The 21,028-nt window shown below is 36.6% G+C and overlaps 4 protein-coding genes across 4 annotated transcripts; 3 read left to right on the forward strand and 1 right to left on the reverse strand.

Moving 5' to 3' along the window:
- Positions 1-760: 760 nt before the first annotated feature.
- On the forward strand, positions 761-2,098 carry MONOS_8777 (uncharacterized protein; the record flags this gene model as incomplete). Its single annotated transcript, XM_067879214.1, has 1 exon — positions 761-2,098. One exon carries the CDS (start codon positions 761-763, stop codon positions 2,096-2,098), a length of 1,338 nt encoding a protein of 445 aa, XP_067719881.1.
- Positions 2,099-8,145: 6,047 nt separating this feature from the next.
- MONOS_2533 (putative 60S ribosomal protein L7-3) lies at positions 8,146-9,448 on the reverse strand. The gene is made up of 2 exons (XM_067872458.1): positions 9,152-9,448; positions 8,146-9,097 (listed from the first exon to the last, which is right to left on the reverse strand). Exons 1-2 carry the CDS (start codon positions 9,374-9,376, stop codon positions 8,249-8,251), a joined length of 1,074 nt encoding a protein of 357 aa, XP_067719882.1. The 5' UTR covers positions 9,377-9,448; the 3' UTR covers positions 8,146-8,248.
- A 135-nt stretch (positions 9,449-9,583) lies between these two features.
- On the forward strand, positions 9,584-10,127 carry MONOS_18267 (putative Small nuclear ribonucleoprotein E). The gene is made up of 3 exons (XM_067871270.1): positions 9,584-9,664; positions 9,709-9,771; positions 9,844-10,127. The coding sequence occupies exons 1-3, from the start codon at positions 9,599-9,601 to the stop codon at positions 9,979-9,981; spliced, it is 267 nt and encodes an 88-aa protein (XP_067719883.1). The 5' UTR covers positions 9,584-9,598; the 3' UTR covers positions 9,982-10,127.
- Positions 10,128-10,181: 54 nt separating this feature from the next.
- MONOS_2534 (putative leucyl-tRNA synthetase) lies at positions 10,182-17,808 on the forward strand (the record flags this gene model as incomplete). Its single annotated transcript, XM_067872459.1, has 4 exons — positions 10,182-10,454; positions 10,510-10,734; positions 10,800-13,749; positions 14,086-17,808. The coding sequence occupies 4 exons, from the start codon at positions 10,182-10,184 to the stop codon at positions 17,148-17,150; spliced, it is 6,513 nt and encodes a 2,170-aa protein (XP_067719884.1). The 3' UTR covers positions 17,151-17,808.
- Between the last annotated feature and the right edge of the window lie 3,220 nt (positions 17,809-21,028).

Raw genomic sequence — 21,028 nt, forward strand, 5'->3', positions numbered from 1 at the left:
ATCTTGCTCATTCGCAGGAAGGAGTAATGATTTTTTCAAAAATGAGGTTGAAAATGATGAAAGAGAAGAAATATGTATTTGGAATGGTTCGTTGTTATCTTTGTCAGAGTCTGTGGTATTAATCAAAGATACAACAATCTCAAACTCTTCCATTGGCGGATTATCTATAATTGGCGGAATCGTTAAAATAGATATGGGGCTATTTTCGAACAACGCTCCTCAATTAAAGAATTATCCTTCACTTCGTCGAAACATACTTTGTTCTGGATCTGCTAAGTTGAATGTTGCTAGCCTAAAAGGAGGAGATGGAATGAAAGACAATGCTTCATTGTGGATTCTGAATGAAGGCTGTTATATGGAAGGAATTGCAGCAAATCGCTCATCATCATTTTTCATTCCTTTACTTAAGACTGTTGAAGTGAATGAAGGTGAAAGCGAAATAAAGCTAAGGTTCAAAGGAACGTTTCTTCTTCCTTGTAATTTATCATTTATAATCAACTCAACAACTGGGAGTACAAGTTTGTTAGAAACGAGGGAGTTTGCATATAGTAATTGTGTTTCAGAAAATGAGGTTGTTTCTTCAATTCCATTGAGTTGGATAAGATCTGCTTCAAATGAAACGGAAGTGTCTGTATGTGTTCTATTTGGTAGCAAAAATGATCAATCTCCAACTGAATCAATTATTCTGAAGAATCGAACAAAGAGTATTATTAATGATGAATTAGCACAAGGATCCTCAGGAAGCAATAAGTCTTGGTTAATGATAATGTTAATAGTTTTTGCAATGTTATTTTTTATCGTTTTAATTGTCTCTGTTCTTCTGGCAATTCGTTGGAGAAAGGCAAAGGAAAGAACCCAAGAGCTAGAGGAGATAATGAATGATACAGTGAGAAAGGATCCTAAGGTGTTAGAGATGACAACAATGGAGATGTCTCCCGAAGAGCAGTGGAGGAGAGTAGAAAGAGAGGCAGAGAAGAAGAGCGAAGAGAGGATAAAGAAGAGGGTGTATGCGAAAAGCTTGGGACACTCGGAGTCATCTGAGCATCTTCTGTCTGAGAGTGGATCAACAGAATATATCCTTGGAAAAGACTCAGACAACATTCCCGATTGGGCATTGGAGAAAGTTGAAAAAGAAGAAGAAGAGATAAACAAGAAAACACCTTCTCCATCCGTATCATCCACTTCAGCAACTGATTCTGATTCAACTTTTGTTCGAGGGGAAGATCTGTGCCCAACCACCTCTTCGATGTCAAATCTGGTGGACGCGATGGCGTGCTCATCTCCACATGAAAAGTTAATTGTGGATCTGAGAGATTCGCTGTTCATGTTGCTTCATGGAAGGAATAAGACAAAGGAGATGCCAATTGGTACTCTTGAAGAGAGGGAGCAGACAGCTGCTCAGATCCTGTTCTGGGTGGCAAATCTGGCACTCCACTCCTTTGATGAAATGGAAAATGGATTGTCTTCTCTTTCCGCTCTGAGCCCTCATATTGTTCTCTTCTCAGAACACATGGTGATCTGCATTGTGATGCGCTCTGACTTCTCATATGATGATGATTCAGACTCATCATCCATCTCATCATCAACTGTTGTGACATCTGCCAGTGATGATAGTGATTCTCTTCCTTCATCAGCGTTTGAGGATGAAGATGATAATTTCAAAAAAGAGTGCTTGAGATGGAAGGCACCAGAATTGTTAATCAACAAGAAGATGGGAGCAACAAAGAAATCGGTTGTGTTTTCGATTGGAATGATGCTGTGGGAGTGTTTGACACTGCAGATCCCGTTTGGTGATTTTGAAGCGGAGCTGGCTGGACAGAAGATTGTGAATGGTGAAAGTGTTGGGCTTGAGAAAATCCGAGAATCATCTTTTTATGAAACAGCCAAATGCGCAATGTCAATAGAACCGTTTGAAAGGCCGACATTGATCACTTTGAAGCGAAAGTTTTACGAGCATTTTCCATCAGGAGCAAATATTGTGACAGTTTCTGATGTAGTGGACTTTGATATTGATGAAGATGAAAAAGGAAGTGAACGCGAAGAGAAAACTATCAGGAGTAGATTTATTAGTGATGCAACCTTCTATGCAACAAGTTAAATAACAAAATAATTTGCGTAATTTTGTGGAGAGGACTGATATTTGTGTATGTACATTGATTTTTTTTGCTTTCTTTATGAAGAATAACAAAAATGTTGAACACTTTTTTTTCTTTTTCTGTTTCCATTATGAATAAATATTTATAACTTTGCCAACAACTTTACTCTTTTCAAACTCTTTTATAATATTCTAACTCTGAGATTCTTTGATTGTCTTTCATTTCAAAATCACCTTCCAAACTTTGGCATTTCATTTTTATGTATTTATTAGAATGTCATGGGTTTCCATGCTCAACTTATTTTTAAATGTTCAAACATCGTTGTACAATATTTATTAAACTTGGTAATATCGTCACATTGATAATTTTTGACAAATCAATGATTAATTTTGTTCGTTGTTCGAATCTTTGTATTCATTCATTTCTTCATTTAAATTCAGGCAATTTGAAAACCCGAATATGCTTATCAAATCAACTCAAAAATTCAATGGTTTGCCTTCAAAGAATGAATAATAATTTTCATTAATTCAAAATATTTTCAAAAAAATTTTCTTTGGAGTTCCAAAGATAAAAAAAAAAAAAAAAAAAAAAAAAAAAAAAGGATTTAATTATGAATTCAACTTTCAACAAGTTATAAATCATGAATGAGGAATTCAAAAGAAAATGAAATATTCAAAAATTTATCCTGATTTTCTCTAAAAGTTTTAATTTAAAATATGGGACAAAATATTTAACTTCAGGCATTTTCATTGAAAAATTATGCACTTTTGATTAACTTTTTGAGATCAAAAAATTTGAAAAAAAATGGGTTTGTTTTTCTAAATACATTTGATGTCACAAAACAAAATGTTATTATATCTATGATGTTTGTGAACAGATATGAAAATCAAATTGTTTTTGAAATCTGGGTTAGTTTTAAAATGTGATATATGAAACAATTATTTCATGCTTTGTGTATAAAAAGCTTGAAAGTTCATATTTTCCCCCAAATGTTATGAATGGAGAAATTAAAACAAAAATTAACATCTCAAATAATGTTTGTCTATTGATTCATTTTTTGATGAACAAACTTATTTCTCATTTCGTTATTCAAACTTCAAAGCGTGCTTTCATAAATTCTTAAAAAAAAAATAGAAACGTTTATTTCAAAAATGGAGGAAAATACGGTCTTTCAAGACTTTTTTTGCTCCGCACATTGAAAAATTGCTTCACTCATAACTTTGTATCGCTTTCTCAGATTTCAAATCAAATTTAATTTTCATATCCCAAAACAGGTTTCATTGTAATCGAAACATGAAGAATTGTGTCATTTTACGAATTGTAAAAAATGGATACATTTTAATTATGTTTTTTTGTTTTTTTTAAAGTCAATGGAAAGAACATAATTTTTCTATGAAAATGCCTAATTAAAAATGTTTTGTCTCATTTGGGTAATTCTTTTTTGAAAAGCCCCAAAAGTTTAATTTTCAAAAAAATCGAAAATTTATTATTTTTATGAAATTTTTGTTTTCATACACAAAACTTCACAAACATGGAATCTATTTCTTGATAATGCTATTTCAATCATTTTCAAGGATAGTCATGAGTGGAAATAGAAATTAAAGCCAAATATAAAATTTGAGATTTATATGAAAATTAATCATTTGTGACTTTTCAAAAAGAATAACCCATATTTAAAAATATTTTCTTTTCAATAATTATCATTCAAATTAACTAACATTTCTAATAAAATAATTATTATTGATTTCATGAGTATTTCACAAATTTCCTTAATAAATATATGAACATTGTCTTTTGTGTTTCTTTCGTTAACCAATTATCACAATTAATGTGGGTGATTATTTTTGAAATCATATCTTTTTTCGGTGTGTTTATTATTCAAAGATTGTTAATTTTTGAAAGAAACTTTTAAATTCAAAAGAAAAAAATCTTAATAATTGTTATTTTATACAAATGGATTTTCCGAATCAAAGATTAAAATGAATTCAATAAGCCTTTTCACTTTTCAACGTTTATATGTTTATATTCAAGATCTTTTTTTTAACCGAAAATTTTGTTTGAAAAAATATGATTTCAAAAATAATCACCCATGTGTATAAATTTGACTTTTTCATAACTTTATGAAAGCATGAACAATTTTTCATAAAATTTGACATTTTTGTATAAAACAAATAAACAAACTTGCAAATAACTTCGGAAAATTAATAATGAAAAAAAAAAAAAAAAAAAAAAAAACTTCGATACAAAAGTTAATAATTGAAGAAAGTGAAGATAAAATCTTCTTCACTTCACACGGGAATAAATGAAATAAAAAAAACACATAAACCTGAAAGGAAAAACTAGTTAATCAAAAAAGGGGGAAAAAATGATTGTGTGCCAAAATAGCATATTTTGTTTTAAAGAATGGAATTACCGTTTAAAATATCAACAATTAATAAAAAACCTGACTTGACGAAGATAAAATTGAAATAGTTGAAATTTCAAATTTTCTATTAATTATTACCGCAAAGAAATATCTGATTCTATCAAACGAAACAAGCCTTTTCTATGATTCTGGAAAATGCTATTTGACAATCAAGAAGAGAAATTCTAATAAAAAATGCAATATAGATCTATTTTTTTCTTGAGCCGGTTAGAGCAGAAGATTAGATAACAAAAAATCATAATTTTCGCCATTCGTCCCACAAAAATCATGCAACAGATTTTTTTTAAAAGATAATAATCATAATAATAATTTTAAGAGAATATAATTTATGTTTATGAATATTACAAAAAAAAAAGAATCCCAAAATATTGACAAAAAAATTATTTCCAAATATTTCAATGATTCACAACCTTAAAAAAATCGTTGTTCGATGAATCGCCATTGAAAAGCATGTTATCGCTTCCGGGGTTTAAGTTTTTTATGGAAATAATTCAATTTCTCCTTTATGTTTTCAAATATATTTTATGGAACAATATAATAAATAATGAGTAAAAAAAAATGAATGATAAATTAGATACAATGAGAATAGAAAGGTTTTATTCGAATTAAAATGACTTATTCAAATAAACAAAGTTTATTTGGAATAAATTATTTTTATTGGAATATAAATAATTTATTGGAATAAACTCTGGCTTTTCGGAATAACTTTTTTCGAAAAAAATTTATTGTGGTTTCAAAAAAAATTCTCAAGAATCACTTTCTTTAACAACACTTAAAAATTAATTATAATTATCCATTTATATTTAAAAACCATTTAATTGACCAGATATGTTTAAAATGAATTACTATCAAAAAATTTTTGTACTGTTTTTGTGAAATGAATGAAGATAAATTATATTCTATAATTTACAAATAATAAAAACAATCAAAATAGACCTGCAGTCAACTATAAAATAAAATTCATCATTTCGCAATGTTTGTTAATTCTTTTTTTGTTATTTTTTCTGTTTATTTTACACATTTATGATCAAACAGAAAAAAAATACATCCAATTGCAAATGGAGAAGTTATTGAATAAACAACATTTTGCTGAAATTGTTCCAGATTCCTGATAACGCATGCTATTCGCACCTTCACTTGAAACTCTATCAATTGCAGACAAGTGAGTTCCAGTTGTTTTTGAATCATTCCATTCGCACGAAGAGAAAATATTTTCCTGATCGTCTGCTATCTGCTGTTTCCCCAACTTTTGCAGATTCCTTGCACTTTTATTACTACATTTCTTCGAGATCGATAGAACTCAATGAATAAATTGTAAGATGAAGAAAATGAAGGAAAGGAAGAAGAAGGCGTGCTCAAAAAAGAAGCTGAGCTTGGGTCAGATATGTCAAGGTACTTCTGTATGAGTGATGAAGAGTCTGTATCGAAAGACGATGGGATGAGTGGCTTCGGCGGAACGTCAACAAGAACAGAAGTTACAAACAATGGGTGTGTTGTTAGGGAGAAAAAGAAGGTGAAGCAAATGTTGAGGATATTGCGATGTTTTGAGTGTGCATCTAGACAGATGAGAATGTGCTGTCGAATAAGCATAAAATTTGCTATGTTCACTTCTCAACCTCTGCCCCTTTTTTTCTGTTGCTTTATGTGCAAGTCTTGTATCGAAAGCGTCTATTTTCGATGTGCAAAACTCGTCTTTCTCTTTAGTCTTCGACTTCGCCTTTGGTTCTTCCTGCTGTCTCCCTTTCCTCTGCTCTGCGCTCAATTTGCTTCTGAAATCCGCTTTCTTTGACTCTTTAATTTGAGCTTGAACTCCTCTCTCTTCGCTTCTCGGGGTGATATAAAGCAAGTGGATGACAGTGATGTGTCTGGCAGCTTCTTCCTCTAATTCCCATTTCCCCTCGATATCTATTCGCTCAATCAGCACAGTTATCTAGCGGAAGCCGTTCAAACCTCCAAGCAGAGCAGGATGCACAGCTGTGGAAGATGAAATAAATCATGGTGCACATTCATAGAAGCTGCATAATGCATTGATGGCGAAGAAGAAGAAGAAGAAGAAGAAGAGGAAGAGGAAGAGGGAGAGGAACAGGACGATCTGTTCGAAGACAGAAAGATCTGCGGTATCTGAACAGAGCCAATATTCCATCTCTGGCAACTGAAAGAGAAGTGCGTGCCTTGTCTTGTGCAGCCAATGAGCTGCACATGCAATCAGAACAAGGCCATGAAAAAAGCAGGTTAGTTGTGCTTGCCTGCTTCTTGCTTCCAACTGCTCACAGAGCAACTCCACAAATACTCTTGGCATAAGATTCTAGTTGCATTTTATCCAATACTCAAATGACACGTAACCAAGTTCCCACTTGCCATACTCATCCCGCGCGAATCACTCTTGTAATTACCATCCACAACAATTTTCCGATCTTTCATCCCAGTATTCAGCTCATTCATCTTTTCTGCATGCTGATATGTCCAAATCCATGAAATAACAAAATTACATCAGTTTCACACTTTCTGAACATCAATATTTGTTGTGTAACATTCACAGAATGAGTTATTCGACGAAAAAAGTTTGTGATCATCTCGAAAATACACGTCGTGGCCATAAGGAGTTGAATTACTGCAACAGCAATCGTGGAAGAAGATGAAATAACAATTATTATAGTCACTTGGAGCTTCTGATTGATACTGCCTGAAATCCAATCCTCCACCTCTTGTTGATGTATTGCAAAAAATGAAAAGGACATTTCTTATTTTGATTTGTGTTGTAGGAATGAAGGAGCAATAAAACTCTCTCCATTGAAATTTGAGAAAGAATGAGAAGTATTAAAGTACTTAAACATACGGACTCTCCCCTTTGCAACATTCTGCTCCAAATTGGATTTTCTCATTTGAAATTTTACGAAAGGAAATGCTTATTCGTAATCTGTATTATATGTTTGATTTCTACTCAATTCTGTTAATCGATTCAATAAATAATTTCTTCAAAAGCCTGCCATTCCTTGCATAATTAACGCTTTTTGTTTCATTGAGTTATGCCCTTCAAATATTGCATATCATCTGTTCTATTCATTTTTTGATAAATATTGTCTTTAAGGTTTTGAAGAATTAATTGCCATTTCATTCGATCTCCAATCCTTTGGCACAAATTTTCTGATAATCATTTTTTAATTTTAGACCATAACTGTTTAACAAAAACTTTCGGAATTGAACACTCACGAATAAATATTGTTCATTTTTCTTTAAATATTCTCATTTTTCAGTTCATTCGTATTGATAAAAAGGATCAAAAAAATTTTTGTTGAGGGATTAATTGGAATAAACTAGGTCTTTCTGGAATAAATTTTTTTTATTCGAATAAACTGGTGTTATCTGGAATAAACTTTGGTTATTCGAATTATTATTTTTATTTCAATAAAATTTTCTTATTCCAATACCATCTATTGAATGTTTTTTATTCCTTCATAATTTTTTTTATTTGTTGTGTCAATTCAATTCAATCCATGAACAAGTGCAAAATTGATTTTTATTGTAATATATTTTGAAATAATGCAGAAATTCAGGTACCCCTATTTTCTGCATTTACCCATGAGCCATTACATAATGACATTTACAAACTTTTGAAAAATAGAATTCTTCTTTTAATAAGAACTTATCATTTTATTTTGATTCAACCCAAAAAAGCACTTGTGAAATGGGAAAACATGATTAACAAATTGACAATTGTAATGATCAGTTACAGGCATCTTCTAATAAGCCTGTTAATCATTCCCATTCTGTTTCCTGCTGCTCCTCCTTCAACAAAGTGTCTCAACTTGCTCTTCTTGTATCCTCCTCTTGGAGAGTTCATCTTGAATGGCCACAAGAAACGGTTGCATTTGGCAAAGTGTCTTCCAATTGTCACAATTTGCCAGATCAAATCGTCCAACGTCTTAATCTTGTATCTACCCAAAGCACGTGCAATCACTTTGTTTGAAGTGAGAGGAATTCTCTGTCCGTTGATTTTTGCATATCCGCGCTTAACGAGAAGAGCACGGATGGTTCTAACACTTGGATATCCAATGGCAACATATGGCTCAATAACTTTGAGCATGTTGAGTGTTGGTTTTGTGAGACGAACGAAGACAGCGTTGTGAATTTGACGAAGACGGAACAATTGAAGGATCTTTCTTTGTTTTGGTGGAACTCCATTCACACCACGCAGACGCATCACAAAAGCAAGCTTGGGCTCTGGAGGCACATAGAAGTTGCCTTTCTTTTCAGCTTTACGATGAAGCATAATTCTCTTCTTGCGATCTTTCTTGTACTTGCGGTTGTATTTTGCAGCACGAATTGCACCCATTGTTCTCTCTCTCAATGCTTCAGTCTTTCTTTCTTTCTTTAACTCAAATCTCTTGCGAATTCTCGCTTCCTTGTTTGCAATCTTCTTCACAACACTTTCAGGAGCAACACGAAGTGTTTTTGCACGATTGCTCAATTTGTAAACGAGGAAAAGAACATGCATATCAGATTCTCCTTTTGCAGCCTTGACTGCATTGGGAAGTTCTGATGGAGTAACTGCACATTTTACGAGAGCTGCATTAATCTATTGTTAAAATCAAAAATTATTTTTTTACAAGAAAAATAATCAAAAAAGTACTTTCTTCCAGTTTGCAGTTTGTGCAATGACGTTCTTTGGATCTGCATCGAATTCCTCAATAAGTTTTGGGCACAATTTGTTTATTGCTTCGCAGACAACAGCTCCTTTCCGAAGATCTTCAGGGATGTTAACGGGCTTTTTGAGTTCATGTTTCAACCATCTTCTAACGCGAAAGGTCATTCTTTTACGAATTATTTCCTGTTGTGACTTCTTTTCAGCTGGCATTCTTGAGATATTTGTACCTTTTTTAGGTTGATCGTGATCGATAATTCCCCTCACAATTGAAAAAGGATAAATGGGGGGACATTTTGATCAATAAACATTGGAGCAACAAACGTTCAGCACATTTCGAAATGGTATTTTCTTTTGATTTTTTACATTGTTTTCAAGTTTGGAAAAATGATCGAAAATTTTGATCTTGCATAATATTCGTTTCAAATTTCCTACATGCCCCCAAAAGCTCAAAGACAGACTGTTCCTCCAATTGAAACGCTGTTCCAATTCTTTAAATCAGTGTGATATTTATTAATTATTTTTGACATGTAGACTATTTGCAGAAACAACGCGTGGAAATATGGCTTCATGAAAATACGAGAATGCGAATTGAAGGAGTTATAAAAGTTTGCTTTTCTTGAATCTTTTAATTGTATCACATGCAATTTCGAAACTTAATTCTCTTCATTTTTCGAAAGGGCTTTGACGAGTATTTAAATATTGTTTTAGGTGATCCATGTGAAGTTTATCTGAAAACAGGAGAAAGAAAACCACTTCATGAAATTTTACTTAAAGCTGATAATATTGTTGCATGCTGCCCTGTTGCTTCAAGCTAAGCATGCAAATATTTCATCTCACTCCGAGACTTCAATTTTAAAAATTATTTTTTGTTTTGATAAATTTATCCTTCTTAAAAAGAAGATACACAAAATTCAATTCACATCTTCCACTTTTATAAAGAATTTATTTATTAAAAAAATAATTATCAACTTTTTTGTTCTTTTCAACGATTTGTGATATGGTTTGATCAGCGAAGATGGATAAATCAGTTTATTCTGTTCTCTCGCGTATCCAGCAATATGCACAAAACAAATGGCAACAAAATCACATATTTGAAGTTGAAGCGGATCTAGAGAACTATACGCCAAAGACATTCGTTACAACACCAATGCCATATACGGATTCATTAATGTCTCTTAATCGTGGATTTGCACTTGTTATGACCGATATAAATGCAAATTATTCAGCGCTACAAGGAAATAATGTTTTGTTTTCTCTTGATTATCATTTTGGTGGAACGAAAATTCAGGTTTTGAAAGAAAAATTTGAAAAACTTTCATGATAATAATTTTTATAATTTAAAGGCTCGTTCTGATAGGCTCAGAGAAGAAATAAAAGGGAATACACCACTTCCGCCTCAGAGGCTTGTTGAATCTGGAAGGTTATCAGAAGCTATTAGCAAGACCGATTCCGCAAAAGTTGATATTGATATCATAACATTGTTGAGAAAATGCGGAGTGAAAAATGAAGATATATCATCTTTCGTTGATCCAAAGCAATGGATGGCTCATTTTTCAAAGGTCGGAAAGGTTTGAAAAAATATTGAATCAAAACATTTACCAATAAAAATTTGATTTTTAAATAAAAAATTCAGTTTGACTGCATGTCTCTTGGCCTGCGAATCGATTACAGACGTTCTATGAATTTATCCAGTGATAATCCTTTTTTCTGTTCTTTTATAAATTGGCAATATCTTTCACTGTTTGAGAGGGAAAGAGTATGCAAAAAAGAAAAGCCAATTATTTGGTCAGAATCGATGCAGCAGCCATGTGTAGATCATGACCGCACAAAAGGAGAAGATGCCTATGCAATGGAGTTTTTGCTAATCACACACAAACTTCTTGACTTCCCTGAGAAAATGGTGGTATATCCATCTGGTTTTGCTTCGACTTTCGACAACGAAGATCTTGCATCCTCAGAATCTTCCGAAGAAAACGATACCCACACCCACACACGCACTCATAGCACCTGCTCTCTGCACTCATTCCCACTTGCGAATCTATTGAAGCGCAAGGGATTCACCATCGATGATCTGCGCAAGCGGGACCTCTTCTGTGTATCAGCCACCTCGCGCCCGGAAGTGCTGTCGAACCAGGCGGGGCTGTGGGTGCACCCGAACACGCTGCTCTACGGCTACGAGATGCCCGACGGGCGCATCTTCATCTGCACGCGCCACGCCATGCGCAACATCTTCCTCCAGCACTGCCTGCCTGTGGCTGAGGCCGGGGGCTCGATGGACGACCTCTGCCTCTTCTCAGTGCAGAGCAGAGATTTGGTGGGGCTGCGGGTCGAACCCACGCCGTACAACGTGCGCCGCACGACGGCGGTGTTTGTGCTGCCTGGGGAGTTTATCCGGCTGGAGAGAGGGACAGGCTTTGTGGAGGCGTGTGTGGGGGACAACCCTGATCAGTATGTGGAGTACAGAAGGATGCTCGAGGAAGACAGGCAGCCGAAGGGGAAGACGCTGGCGAAGCGGAGGAAAGGAGTAAGGAGTGAAGGGAGTGAAAGGAATGAAGAAAAGGAAGGGAAGGAAGGGAAGGAAGGGAAGGAAGGGAAGGAAGGAAAGGAAGGAAAGGAAAGGAATGAGCAGCAGAAGACACAAGAAGGAGCTTCTTCTATTCATCATCAACAACAACAACCACAACCATCACATCAATCAAAAGCAGACTCCTCAGAAGAGTATGAGTACGTGGAAGTCGATTTCAACTGGCATTCCCCCGACATCTTCGAGCCATCAGTGCTTGTGCCAGTGAATGAGCAGATTCTCTTCCCTCATCCTTCAGCCACACCCACTCCCATGCCCACCCCTTCCGTCACACCCAGTCTCCACCACATCACATCCACACTGACTTCTGTTTCTTCTGTCTCCGCTGTTTCTGCTTCATCTTCTTCTTCTCCTCATTCACAGACACCGTTCAACCCTCCTCCTGTCACCACCCCTCAGCCCCAGCAGCTGCAGCTCCCGTCTTCGTCGCTTCCTCATTCCGGCACATCAAATAACAACAATAATAACAACAATAATAATATTTCTTCTCCTTCTCCCTCTTTCTCTCCTTCGCCTTCAATGCCTTCTTCTTCTTCTTCTTCCTCTCCATCGCTCACATGTCAACCACTTCCACAGCAATCCTCCTCTTTATTCCCTTCATGTTCATCTCCTGCTCCATCATCATCAGCAGCAACATCATCAAATTCTTCTTCTTCTTCTTCCACTCCCAATTCATTTCATTCACGAGCCACCTCTTCCCTCTCCTTCTCTTCCTCCCCTTGTCCTCCTTCCCCCAACAACTCAACCAACACTCTTCAACCTCTTCCTCAATCTTCTCTTCAGTCTCATCCTGCTCCTTCACCTTCCCCTTCCCCTTCCCCCTCACCTTCTCCCTCATCCTCACCCACAACCCCCGCCATCGTCGCCACCCTCCTCTCTGCCTATCTTTCCGACCCTTCTTCCCTCCAGACATGCACCTCTGCTTTGTCCAAATGCTGCAAAGATCCCTCCCACCCTACAAAACAGGAGATTGAGGCAGCGAAAGAGAGTCTGTTTGCACAGGCACATGCACACGGGGTGGTTGCAGATGGCCCCTTTCAGGGTCTCTTTGTGTCTGAAGTGCGGGCAGTGGCGAAGCAGCGGCTGAGCGAGGAAGGCGTGGGCATCGTGTATTATGAGCCGAGTAAGACGACGGAGTCTATATTGGGGGATGAATGCTGTGTGAAGTTATCAAGAGAGTGGGTGCTGACATACGGGGATGAAGAATGGAAGGACAAAGCAATCTTGTGCTTGACACAGACGAACACATTCAGCCCAGAGGTGCGGCTGCAGCTGAGCAGCGCGATTGGCGCAGCGAAGGACCGGCCGTTCACACACCACTATGGAAACGGATGCCCTCTGCCCATTGAGAAGGAGAAAGGGCTGCATATTGAGCCGCTTTCAGACTCCACACTGTACACGGCAATGTATGCACTTTCACATTACTTCACAGAAGGCATTCCAACAGGCAACCCAGCGAACCCGAGGTTCTACATTGATGCGAGCTGGATGACGCCTCGTGTGTGGAGCTATGTGCTTGGAGAGGATCTGGAGCCGCCGAGCAAAGAAGAAGACACGAGAATTCCATTGGAGTACTTAGAGCGGATGAAGGCAGAGTTTATGTACTGGTATCCAGTTGACTTGAGGATTGTGGGGAAACATCTGCTGAGGAACCACATTGTGTACTATTTGATGTGCCATTCAGAGATGTTTGATCCGCAGCTGTGGCCAAGAGCAGTGCGGGTGCTGCCAGAGATGATGATCGACAAGAAGGATCCTCACATGACATCGAGGTATTTCACCCCGTTCAACTCGGTTGTGAGGCAGCTGACAGCTGACGGCACAAGAGTGGCGATGGTGCGGGCGAAGAAGCTGAAGAATGAGAACGTGAACTTCTCCGTGGCGTTTGCACAGGAAGTGAACGGGGTGCTGTACAGAGAGCTGCAGTGGATTGAGGGCCTGCTGCGTCCGAAGAGGAGGCTTGCGACTATCTCGATTGAAAGATCGATTAGAATGAAATGTGTGATATTGGAGAGAGAGAGAGAGAGAGAGAGAGAGAGAGAGAGAGAGAGAGAGAGAGAGAGAGAGAGAGAGAGAGAGAGAGAGAGAGAGAGAGAGAGAAAGAGAGAGAGAGAGAAGAGGAGTTGTGCGGTTAAAGAAAAAAATTTTAATCCATAATAATTTTTTCTTTATTTTGACTTTTTTTTTTTTTAAAAAAAAAAAAAAAATAGAAATAAGATTTTTTTAAATCACTGTTTATTAATTCATCCCCATCAAACTTGCTTATATTTCGTTTTTTTAAATACCATTCTAACTCTTTCTTATTCTGTCTCTCTCTTTCTCCTTTTATCCCCAGCACTTGCCCAACGCCAGCGCCGACGCCGAGGTAAATCCACTGACCAATCAGATGATCTTTTTGATGATTCAACTGCCTCAGGCGATCTGAGAGGCATATCAGCCATCCACACTGTATCATCACTGAACATGCTGAGTCAAGCTGCCTCTTCTTCTTCTTCTTCCTCTTCCTCTTCTTCTCTCAACACTGTTGGCTCTTCTTCTTCTTCTTCTTCTAATCCTTCTTCTTCTTCTTCCTCCTCCTCCTCTTCCTTCTACCAACGTGATGCCCTCTTCCCCACAAACTATCTTTCTCTCACACTTTCCAACTCTGCTGCCTCGTTCCCTCCATACAACCCTCCAATCTCCACCAGCAACAGAAGCAAGTCAAGCAGCTTACTTAGCAATAACACTAACAATAATAATAATACAAATAATAATTCCAATAATAGTAATAACGTTTTCCAGTCAAATGTAGCGTCAGATACTTTCTCCACTTTAGAGTCATCCAACCGAGACAAATCAAACAAAGAAGACAAAAAAGAGGTCTTTCAGAGCAGCCTCACAATCCCCACAGATATTCCACCCGATGCACCACCACCACCTCCTTCATCTTCTGTTGATGGAGGAGATGAATCTGCCGGCAAAAGTGATGTGATTATTCCGATCAACAGTGGTTCCAATGCAGAAGACGAAGAGGAGGAGATGCTTACAAAGAGAAGCGAGAATGAGACGTCTAAGCCTTGTTTTGTGGCGATTGGAGGAGGAGGAATAGGAGGAATGCAGTCACAGATAGGCAGCACAGCTTCATTGGGCACGCCTATTGCAGACAGTCTGTCTATGTGTGGGAGTTCGCTGTCGTCGGGGGAGTTTATGAACGAGGAAGACGAGATAGCAGAGGCAGAGAGGGAGAAGAGGAAGGACATGGAGGAGAAAGCAAGAAACAGTCAAAACAGACATCTTCAGACATCAACAGAGCGGAGAGAGAGGAAGATAGTAAGGGAGGGATCACGGCTGGCACACCACAACACGACAGTTGATGAGGCTGAAGGGCAGTCAGGTGTTCCATCTCCATCGTTGTCTGAGAAGTCAGTGAGTGAGAAGGAGACGAGGATGTCTCAATGCAGCAGCTGCAGCGGAAGTGGAGGAAGAAGCAGAAGTGGCAGTGGAAGTGTCGAGTATGATGACGATGATGATGATGATGATGATGAGTATTCATATGATGATGATGAAGAGGAAGACTCAATTGGCACACTTTGCTCAGATTCTGACAGCTGCCGGTCAGAAAGTGATGATAGAGAAAGTGCATTTGAAGATCAAGCAGCATCGAATGAGAGGAGAAGAAGGAGAAGGAAGAGAAGAGGAGGAAGGAAGAGATTCAATGGAAGGAGGGGAAGTGAAGGAGGAAGGGAAGATTATTCAGATGGAAGAGGAAGCAGCTACAGCAGTGTTGGCAGTGGCAGTGGCAGTGATGATGGATATGATGATGACGACGAAGATGATGAAGAAGATGATGAAAGTGACATCAGGAATGGAAACAACGACAATGAATCAGAAGGAGCGGGAGGAGAAGAGGAGGATGAAGAGCTGTTTGCTGAAGTGGTGTTCCGGTCGCAGATCAACCAGGCGATTGAGCTGGCGAGTGAGTGCTATGAGAACGCAAACGAGGCAGATGTGGTGTCTCTGCTCTTCTCCCAGATGAGGCAGGCACGTGATGAATACATTGCCCGCTCACACGGCAACGCCTCGCTTTTCCTGCTGAAGCGGTTCATTTATGTCTTCACCCTCCTCCTCTCCCCAATCTGCCCGCACTGGGCAGAGTATGTCTTTTCGGTGCTTTTGAGGAGGAAGGGCTCTGTTCGCAGGGCAAAATGGCCAACAGCAGGGATCATTGACACGGGGGCGTTGAAAGCGAACCAGTTTCTGGGCACAGTGATAACGATGATCCAGAGGAAGATGACAGGAAAGGAGAAGAAGAGGAAAGGAAGCGCTTTTGCTTACAATGCTGCTTCTTTTAATTCAAATTCATTGACTTCTTCTTCTCCTTCTCCTTCTCCATCAAACTCTTCTACTGCTGCTACTGCTTCTTCTTTCTCTTCTCTCTCAGCCCAACCAACACCAACAGGCCCCTCTCTTTCTCGTTCTTCTTCTTCTTCTTCTCAAATCGCCCTGGCAACAACACCTTCAATTTCGCCCTCGCCTTCCGTCTCTTCAACTGCTGCCTTGCTTTCCATCGACTCCTCCAAGCTTCTTCCTTCCCTGTGCTCTTCTGATCCTTCCTCTGCTGCATTGGAGTCTTCTTTGCATTCACAGGCACACATGTCTCTTTCTGTAGCCACCCCTCTCAACACTGCCCCATCCACACTCCTTTTCGCGCCTAAACCCTCGCATCTTGGAACAGATACTGCTGGTTCTTCTTCTTCTTCTTCTACTACTACAACTTCTTCTTCCTCTTCTGCTATACCCAGCCTTGCCCCCTCCGCCGACAGTGAAGCAATAGCTGAGAGAGAGCCAAGCGATGCATCCTATTTGGAATCTCCCTCTCTCTCCACCAACCCATCCCCTGCGCCTCGCACCCCTTCTGCCTTTGGAATGCCCCCTCTCACATACAACACGTGTGTGATAGTCGTTGCGAATAGCTATTCAGAGGCACAAAAGAAAGTGCTGGGGGCAATGGAGAGCCTGTGGAACGAGTCGCAGCAGGACTTTTCTCGCAACCTGGCGCCGCAGGTGAAGGCGCTGTTCCCAGCCATCACAGCAGCCGAGCTGGCGGAGATGATGAAGTTTGTGAACGACATCAGGGGAGAGGCGAACAGGGTGGGCAAGGCAGCATTCAACAGCACCCTCCCGTTTGTGGAGAGCGATGTGCTCAGGCAGAACAAGCAGTTCATCCTGTCGTGCATTCCGCCCATCCGCCACGTGTTCATCTGCTCTCCAGCTGACCCGCTGCCTCCGTCGCTGTATGGGGTGTATCCGTTTGTGCCGGAGATCCTCTCAAAAATTGTGCCGGAGAAACCTGTGATTGGGCTGTTCAATTTCGACCAGGCAGCAATCACGGAATTGCAGAATGCTCAATACACGAAATAACACTTATTTTATTTTATTTATTTTTTTATGATAATTGTTATTGTTATTTTCCCACTCAAATGCGATTTGTTCCATTGTTCACTTTTTGAATATGAAGTGTATAGACTGGCAAAAAGAGATTAAAATATATCTTTTTCTTTTCTTTTCTTTTCTTTCTTTTTTCATTTTTTTCCTTTTGAATTTTGAATTTTTGTTTCAGTTTGTCTGATTTTCACTCTCAGAAAAAAATTTTAACATCATATGCTTTTTCTTCTTCAAAATGAAACTGGATAGGCTGAAGCTTGCAAACTTTGGATTTCCAATGATTTTCTATTGTACATTCTTTGATCCAATCGATAGCTAATTTTGATAAATATCGTTTATTCCAGTGGTTGCTTCCAAAAAATAATCGATTGAGAGAAGACTTTCCCGCAAAAAAAACGTCATTCAACAGGCCGTTTAGCTGTTTAGGGCATCTTTCTATGAGAATTGTTTGAAAGAAGCAATCTCATATGCTCTTTTCAAGTGATTTGATTGAATTATTACATCATGGACAATTCCCCCTCCTTAAGGAAATTTTATAAATGCTATTATTCCAAATATTAATTCAAAAAAATGAATTATAAATGAAAATGCATTTAAAATAATTTCAAAGCGAATTCTGAAAAAAAAAAAAAAAAAAGGTCTTATTAATTTGAAAATCAATATTTATCAAATCAAACACATAAACTTGAGCTATGGTCATATAAACATCAAACACTATGATTAAAAAAGTAATAATCAGAAAGAAAATCATTGACAGGAAGTCAACTGACATATTCGCTTTCTTTCCTGAAAAGAAGGAAAAAAATCAAATAATGTTAAAAGATAAAAATTGCACAACAAATGCATACCAATCTCTAATCGAATGAATGAAAGAGGCAAGTAAAGAATAAATATCAAAATTATTTCGAACCATTTTAAAACAACCGGATATTGGAGTTGAGAAACTTAAAAAAAAAAACTTATCTTTACGAACATTATAAAGCACTCATACGTTTCAATAAATAGATAGAAATAGTAGCCAAATAATACATCAATGAATAATACTTATCATGATATATTAGTATTTGCAATATGACGCTAGAACCCTGAAAAATGAAACCAAACGTGTATAAAAATGATAAAAATGTCATTCCATTTTATAATACGGAAAACGATTAATATTTCGTATGTTAAGACGCAAACATTTTTCTTATTTTGCATTTATAATTTATTAAAATATAAGCAAATTTAAACTCAATCTTTAAATAATTTATTATGGCAAAATTTTTTGCAATTTTGAAATGAGATGCAAAATATTCTTCTAGCATTAATGATTATTTTTATTAATATAATGCGAACTTCTGTTGTATTAGAATTGTTTAAATGTCTTCTTTGTTCATTGGATTAATTTCACTGAAAATTTCAAATATACATATAGCAATAATAATTATTCAAAAAATAAGAATATTTTTTCAGACAATTTCTGTTTGCGATCAATCTTTTGCTATCAAAATATTTATTTTTAGAATAAAAATGAAAAAAAAAAAGAATTGTTTGTTTGAGATCAAAGAAATTGGTAAGATTGAATCAAATTCACAATATTTCGATTACAATTATCATTGAAATGTATCTTGTGATGAAAATCAACTTTTATCAGCAAAATATTAACACCATTCTGCAATCAGATAGACGCAATTCTTGAAATAGACTTTTTAAAATCGTTTTATGAAAAATAAACTGTTGGTTCGATCAAATTGAAACTAATAATTTTTTCATTTCTTTCCTCAAAGGCTGAGCCATTGGTTTTATTGAGCTTTCTTTATAAGATCTGCTTTTATTAAGCATCACAATTGGTATTGGAATAATTATATATTTGTTTTGCAAGATAAACAATAATGTTTGCGTTTGTCAATTATTTAATTGATATGAAAAGAAACAGCAACTCAATGATCTGAATTAACGATTGTCAGAAAGGGAGATTGTAAAGATGGATTTAAGGAGAGCGAACGAACAGAAGGTGAATGGGAACATAACGTACTATTCAAAAAAATAACACAAAGAAAGTTTTATTTCCGAAAAAAAGCAAGATTGAATGGATACAAAGCAAACAATAAAATAGAAATAATTATTTTCAACTTAAAATTCAAGTGATGAATAATCGCCTTTTTCATCAAAAAATCTATGATCAAACCCTAATAATATTATTTGACAAATTTTTTAATTAGGTTTTCGAAAGGCAATTGGTTTCAATGCCTTCACAACGAGTGAATTAGGGTATAACGTATATAAAAATATGAACCAAAATTATTGAATAGGGTTTTATTTATCAAAAAAGATAAAAAAACAGGTGTTTTGTTGATAAAGAATATCAAAAATGGGTAACCAATTTAATTATTCGATTTAGACGTAATTTACCAGTGAAAATATCCCACAAGGACTTATCACTTATTTTGATAACGAATATTTACGTTTTTAAAAGCATTTGAAACAGTACGTTTTGTTCCCACTTACCGAACAGAAAAATTTTTAAGTTTGTGTGATTTTGTGAAATTCAAAACAGGAAATATTTATTGATTTTATTTCTTTTTTTGAAGAATTGTTTGGTGAATTGGAGGATTGCAACGAGGATGAACAGAAACAGGAAATCGAAGAAATGAATGGAGTGATAGAGGAGATGGATAACGAAGAATTCCATTCTATTTTCACGGAAGAGCTGTTCAACAGAACACACCAAATGATTGAAGAAAAGAAAATGTCGTGGAGGGTGAATATTTTATTGTTGAAAAACATGGGATATTGGAAAAATATGAAAAATATATGGAGTTTCAGCTTAGAAAGATCTTTGTTGAACAAAAGATTAATAAAGATGGTTATCAATGAACATAAGGAAAAAGAAGGAGCAAACGAAAAACTTTTGGTTGATCTGTACGAATGCACTCTATCATTGTTAACCTTCCCTTCATCTAAATTGCTTTCAATTTGTGTACCCTGTCTTCTGAAAGTTGCCTTGAAGAAAGAGGAAAACGAAGAAACAAAAAATGAAGTTGAAATGGCATTGCTTGCATTAGGCAATTATGGTTTTGGTGTATGAGCACTTCAATTTTGTTTTTAATACTATTTCTTTTCTTTTCTTTCTTTCTTTCTTTTTTCTTTTCTTTTCTTTTCTTTTCTTTTCTTTTCTTTTCTTTTCTTTTCTTTTCTTTTCTTTTCTTTTCTTTTCTTTTTTTTTTTTTTTTTTTTTGTAAAAGAAACAGAAGCAAGAATTGTATTTGAATGAAATCAAAGAAATCATCGAATATCATCAGGAACATAGAAATCTAACACGACTTGCATATCATTGCGCTTGGAAGTTTTTGATTCGCAGATTCGATTTCGAAAGAAGCTTGGAAAAAGTTGTGAATGATCTGCATTTTGCTAGAGAAGCAGCTACCGAATTGGAGGAGCTGGTAAGGTTTGCAAATAGGAGGGAAATGAAGAGGGAAAAGGAGGAAAAGAAACGAAAGAAGAGCTCCTTCTGATAAGTTGGCTCAAAATAGTCTGTTATTACTTATCCGGGTGTACATTTTGGAATGAAGAATTTTCAGGGCTTGTTGGCAGCATTGTTCAAGTATTAAGAGTGGCAACGGGGAATAATAAAGAAATTCACGAAAAATGCAGTTATTTGCTTGAAGTTGCAGTGATCAAAGCAAACGTGAAAATTGAAGACTTATTGAAAAGTGGAGCTGTTGATATTGTTTTGGAGGAAGCCATTGAAATAAATGTAATAGAACCTCAATTTTTTCATACCCTGATAATTCTTTTGGAAATATCCAAAAGATTGAAAAGAAAGGCAGATGATGAAAATGGAGAGGACGAAAATGGAGAAGAGATGAGCA

The sequence above is a fragment of the Monocercomonoides exilis genome, assembly GCF_001643675.1.
Source record: "Monocercomonoides exilis strain PA203 chromosome Unknown scaffold58-502437, whole genome shotgun sequence".
NCBI lineage: Eukaryota > Preaxostyla > Oxymonadida > Polymastigidae > Monocercomonoides > Monocercomonoides exilis.

Bases quoted from the DNA above. Each gene is read 5' to 3' on its own strand.
- MONOS_2533 (XM_067872458.1), bottom strand. From the start codon at position 9,376: ATGCCAGCTGAAAAGAAGTCACAACAGGAAATAATTCGTAAAAGAATG. The intron at 9,098-9,151 runs GTACTTTTTTGA...TTTTAACAATAG, and splicing joins AAACTGCAAACTGGAAGAAA to ATTAATGCAGCTCTCGTAAA.
- MONOS_18267 (XM_067871270.1), top strand. From the start codon at position 9,599: ATGCCCCCAAAAGCTCAAAGACAGACTGTTCCTCCAATTGAAACGCTG. The intron at 9,665-9,708 runs GTGTGATATTTA...GACTATTTGCAG, and splicing joins TGTTCCAATTCTTTAAATCA to AAACAACGCGTGGAAATATG. The intron at 9,772-9,843 runs GTTTGCTTTTCT...ATTTTTCGAAAG, and splicing joins GAATTGAAGGAGTTATAAAA to GGCTTTGACGAGTATTTAAA.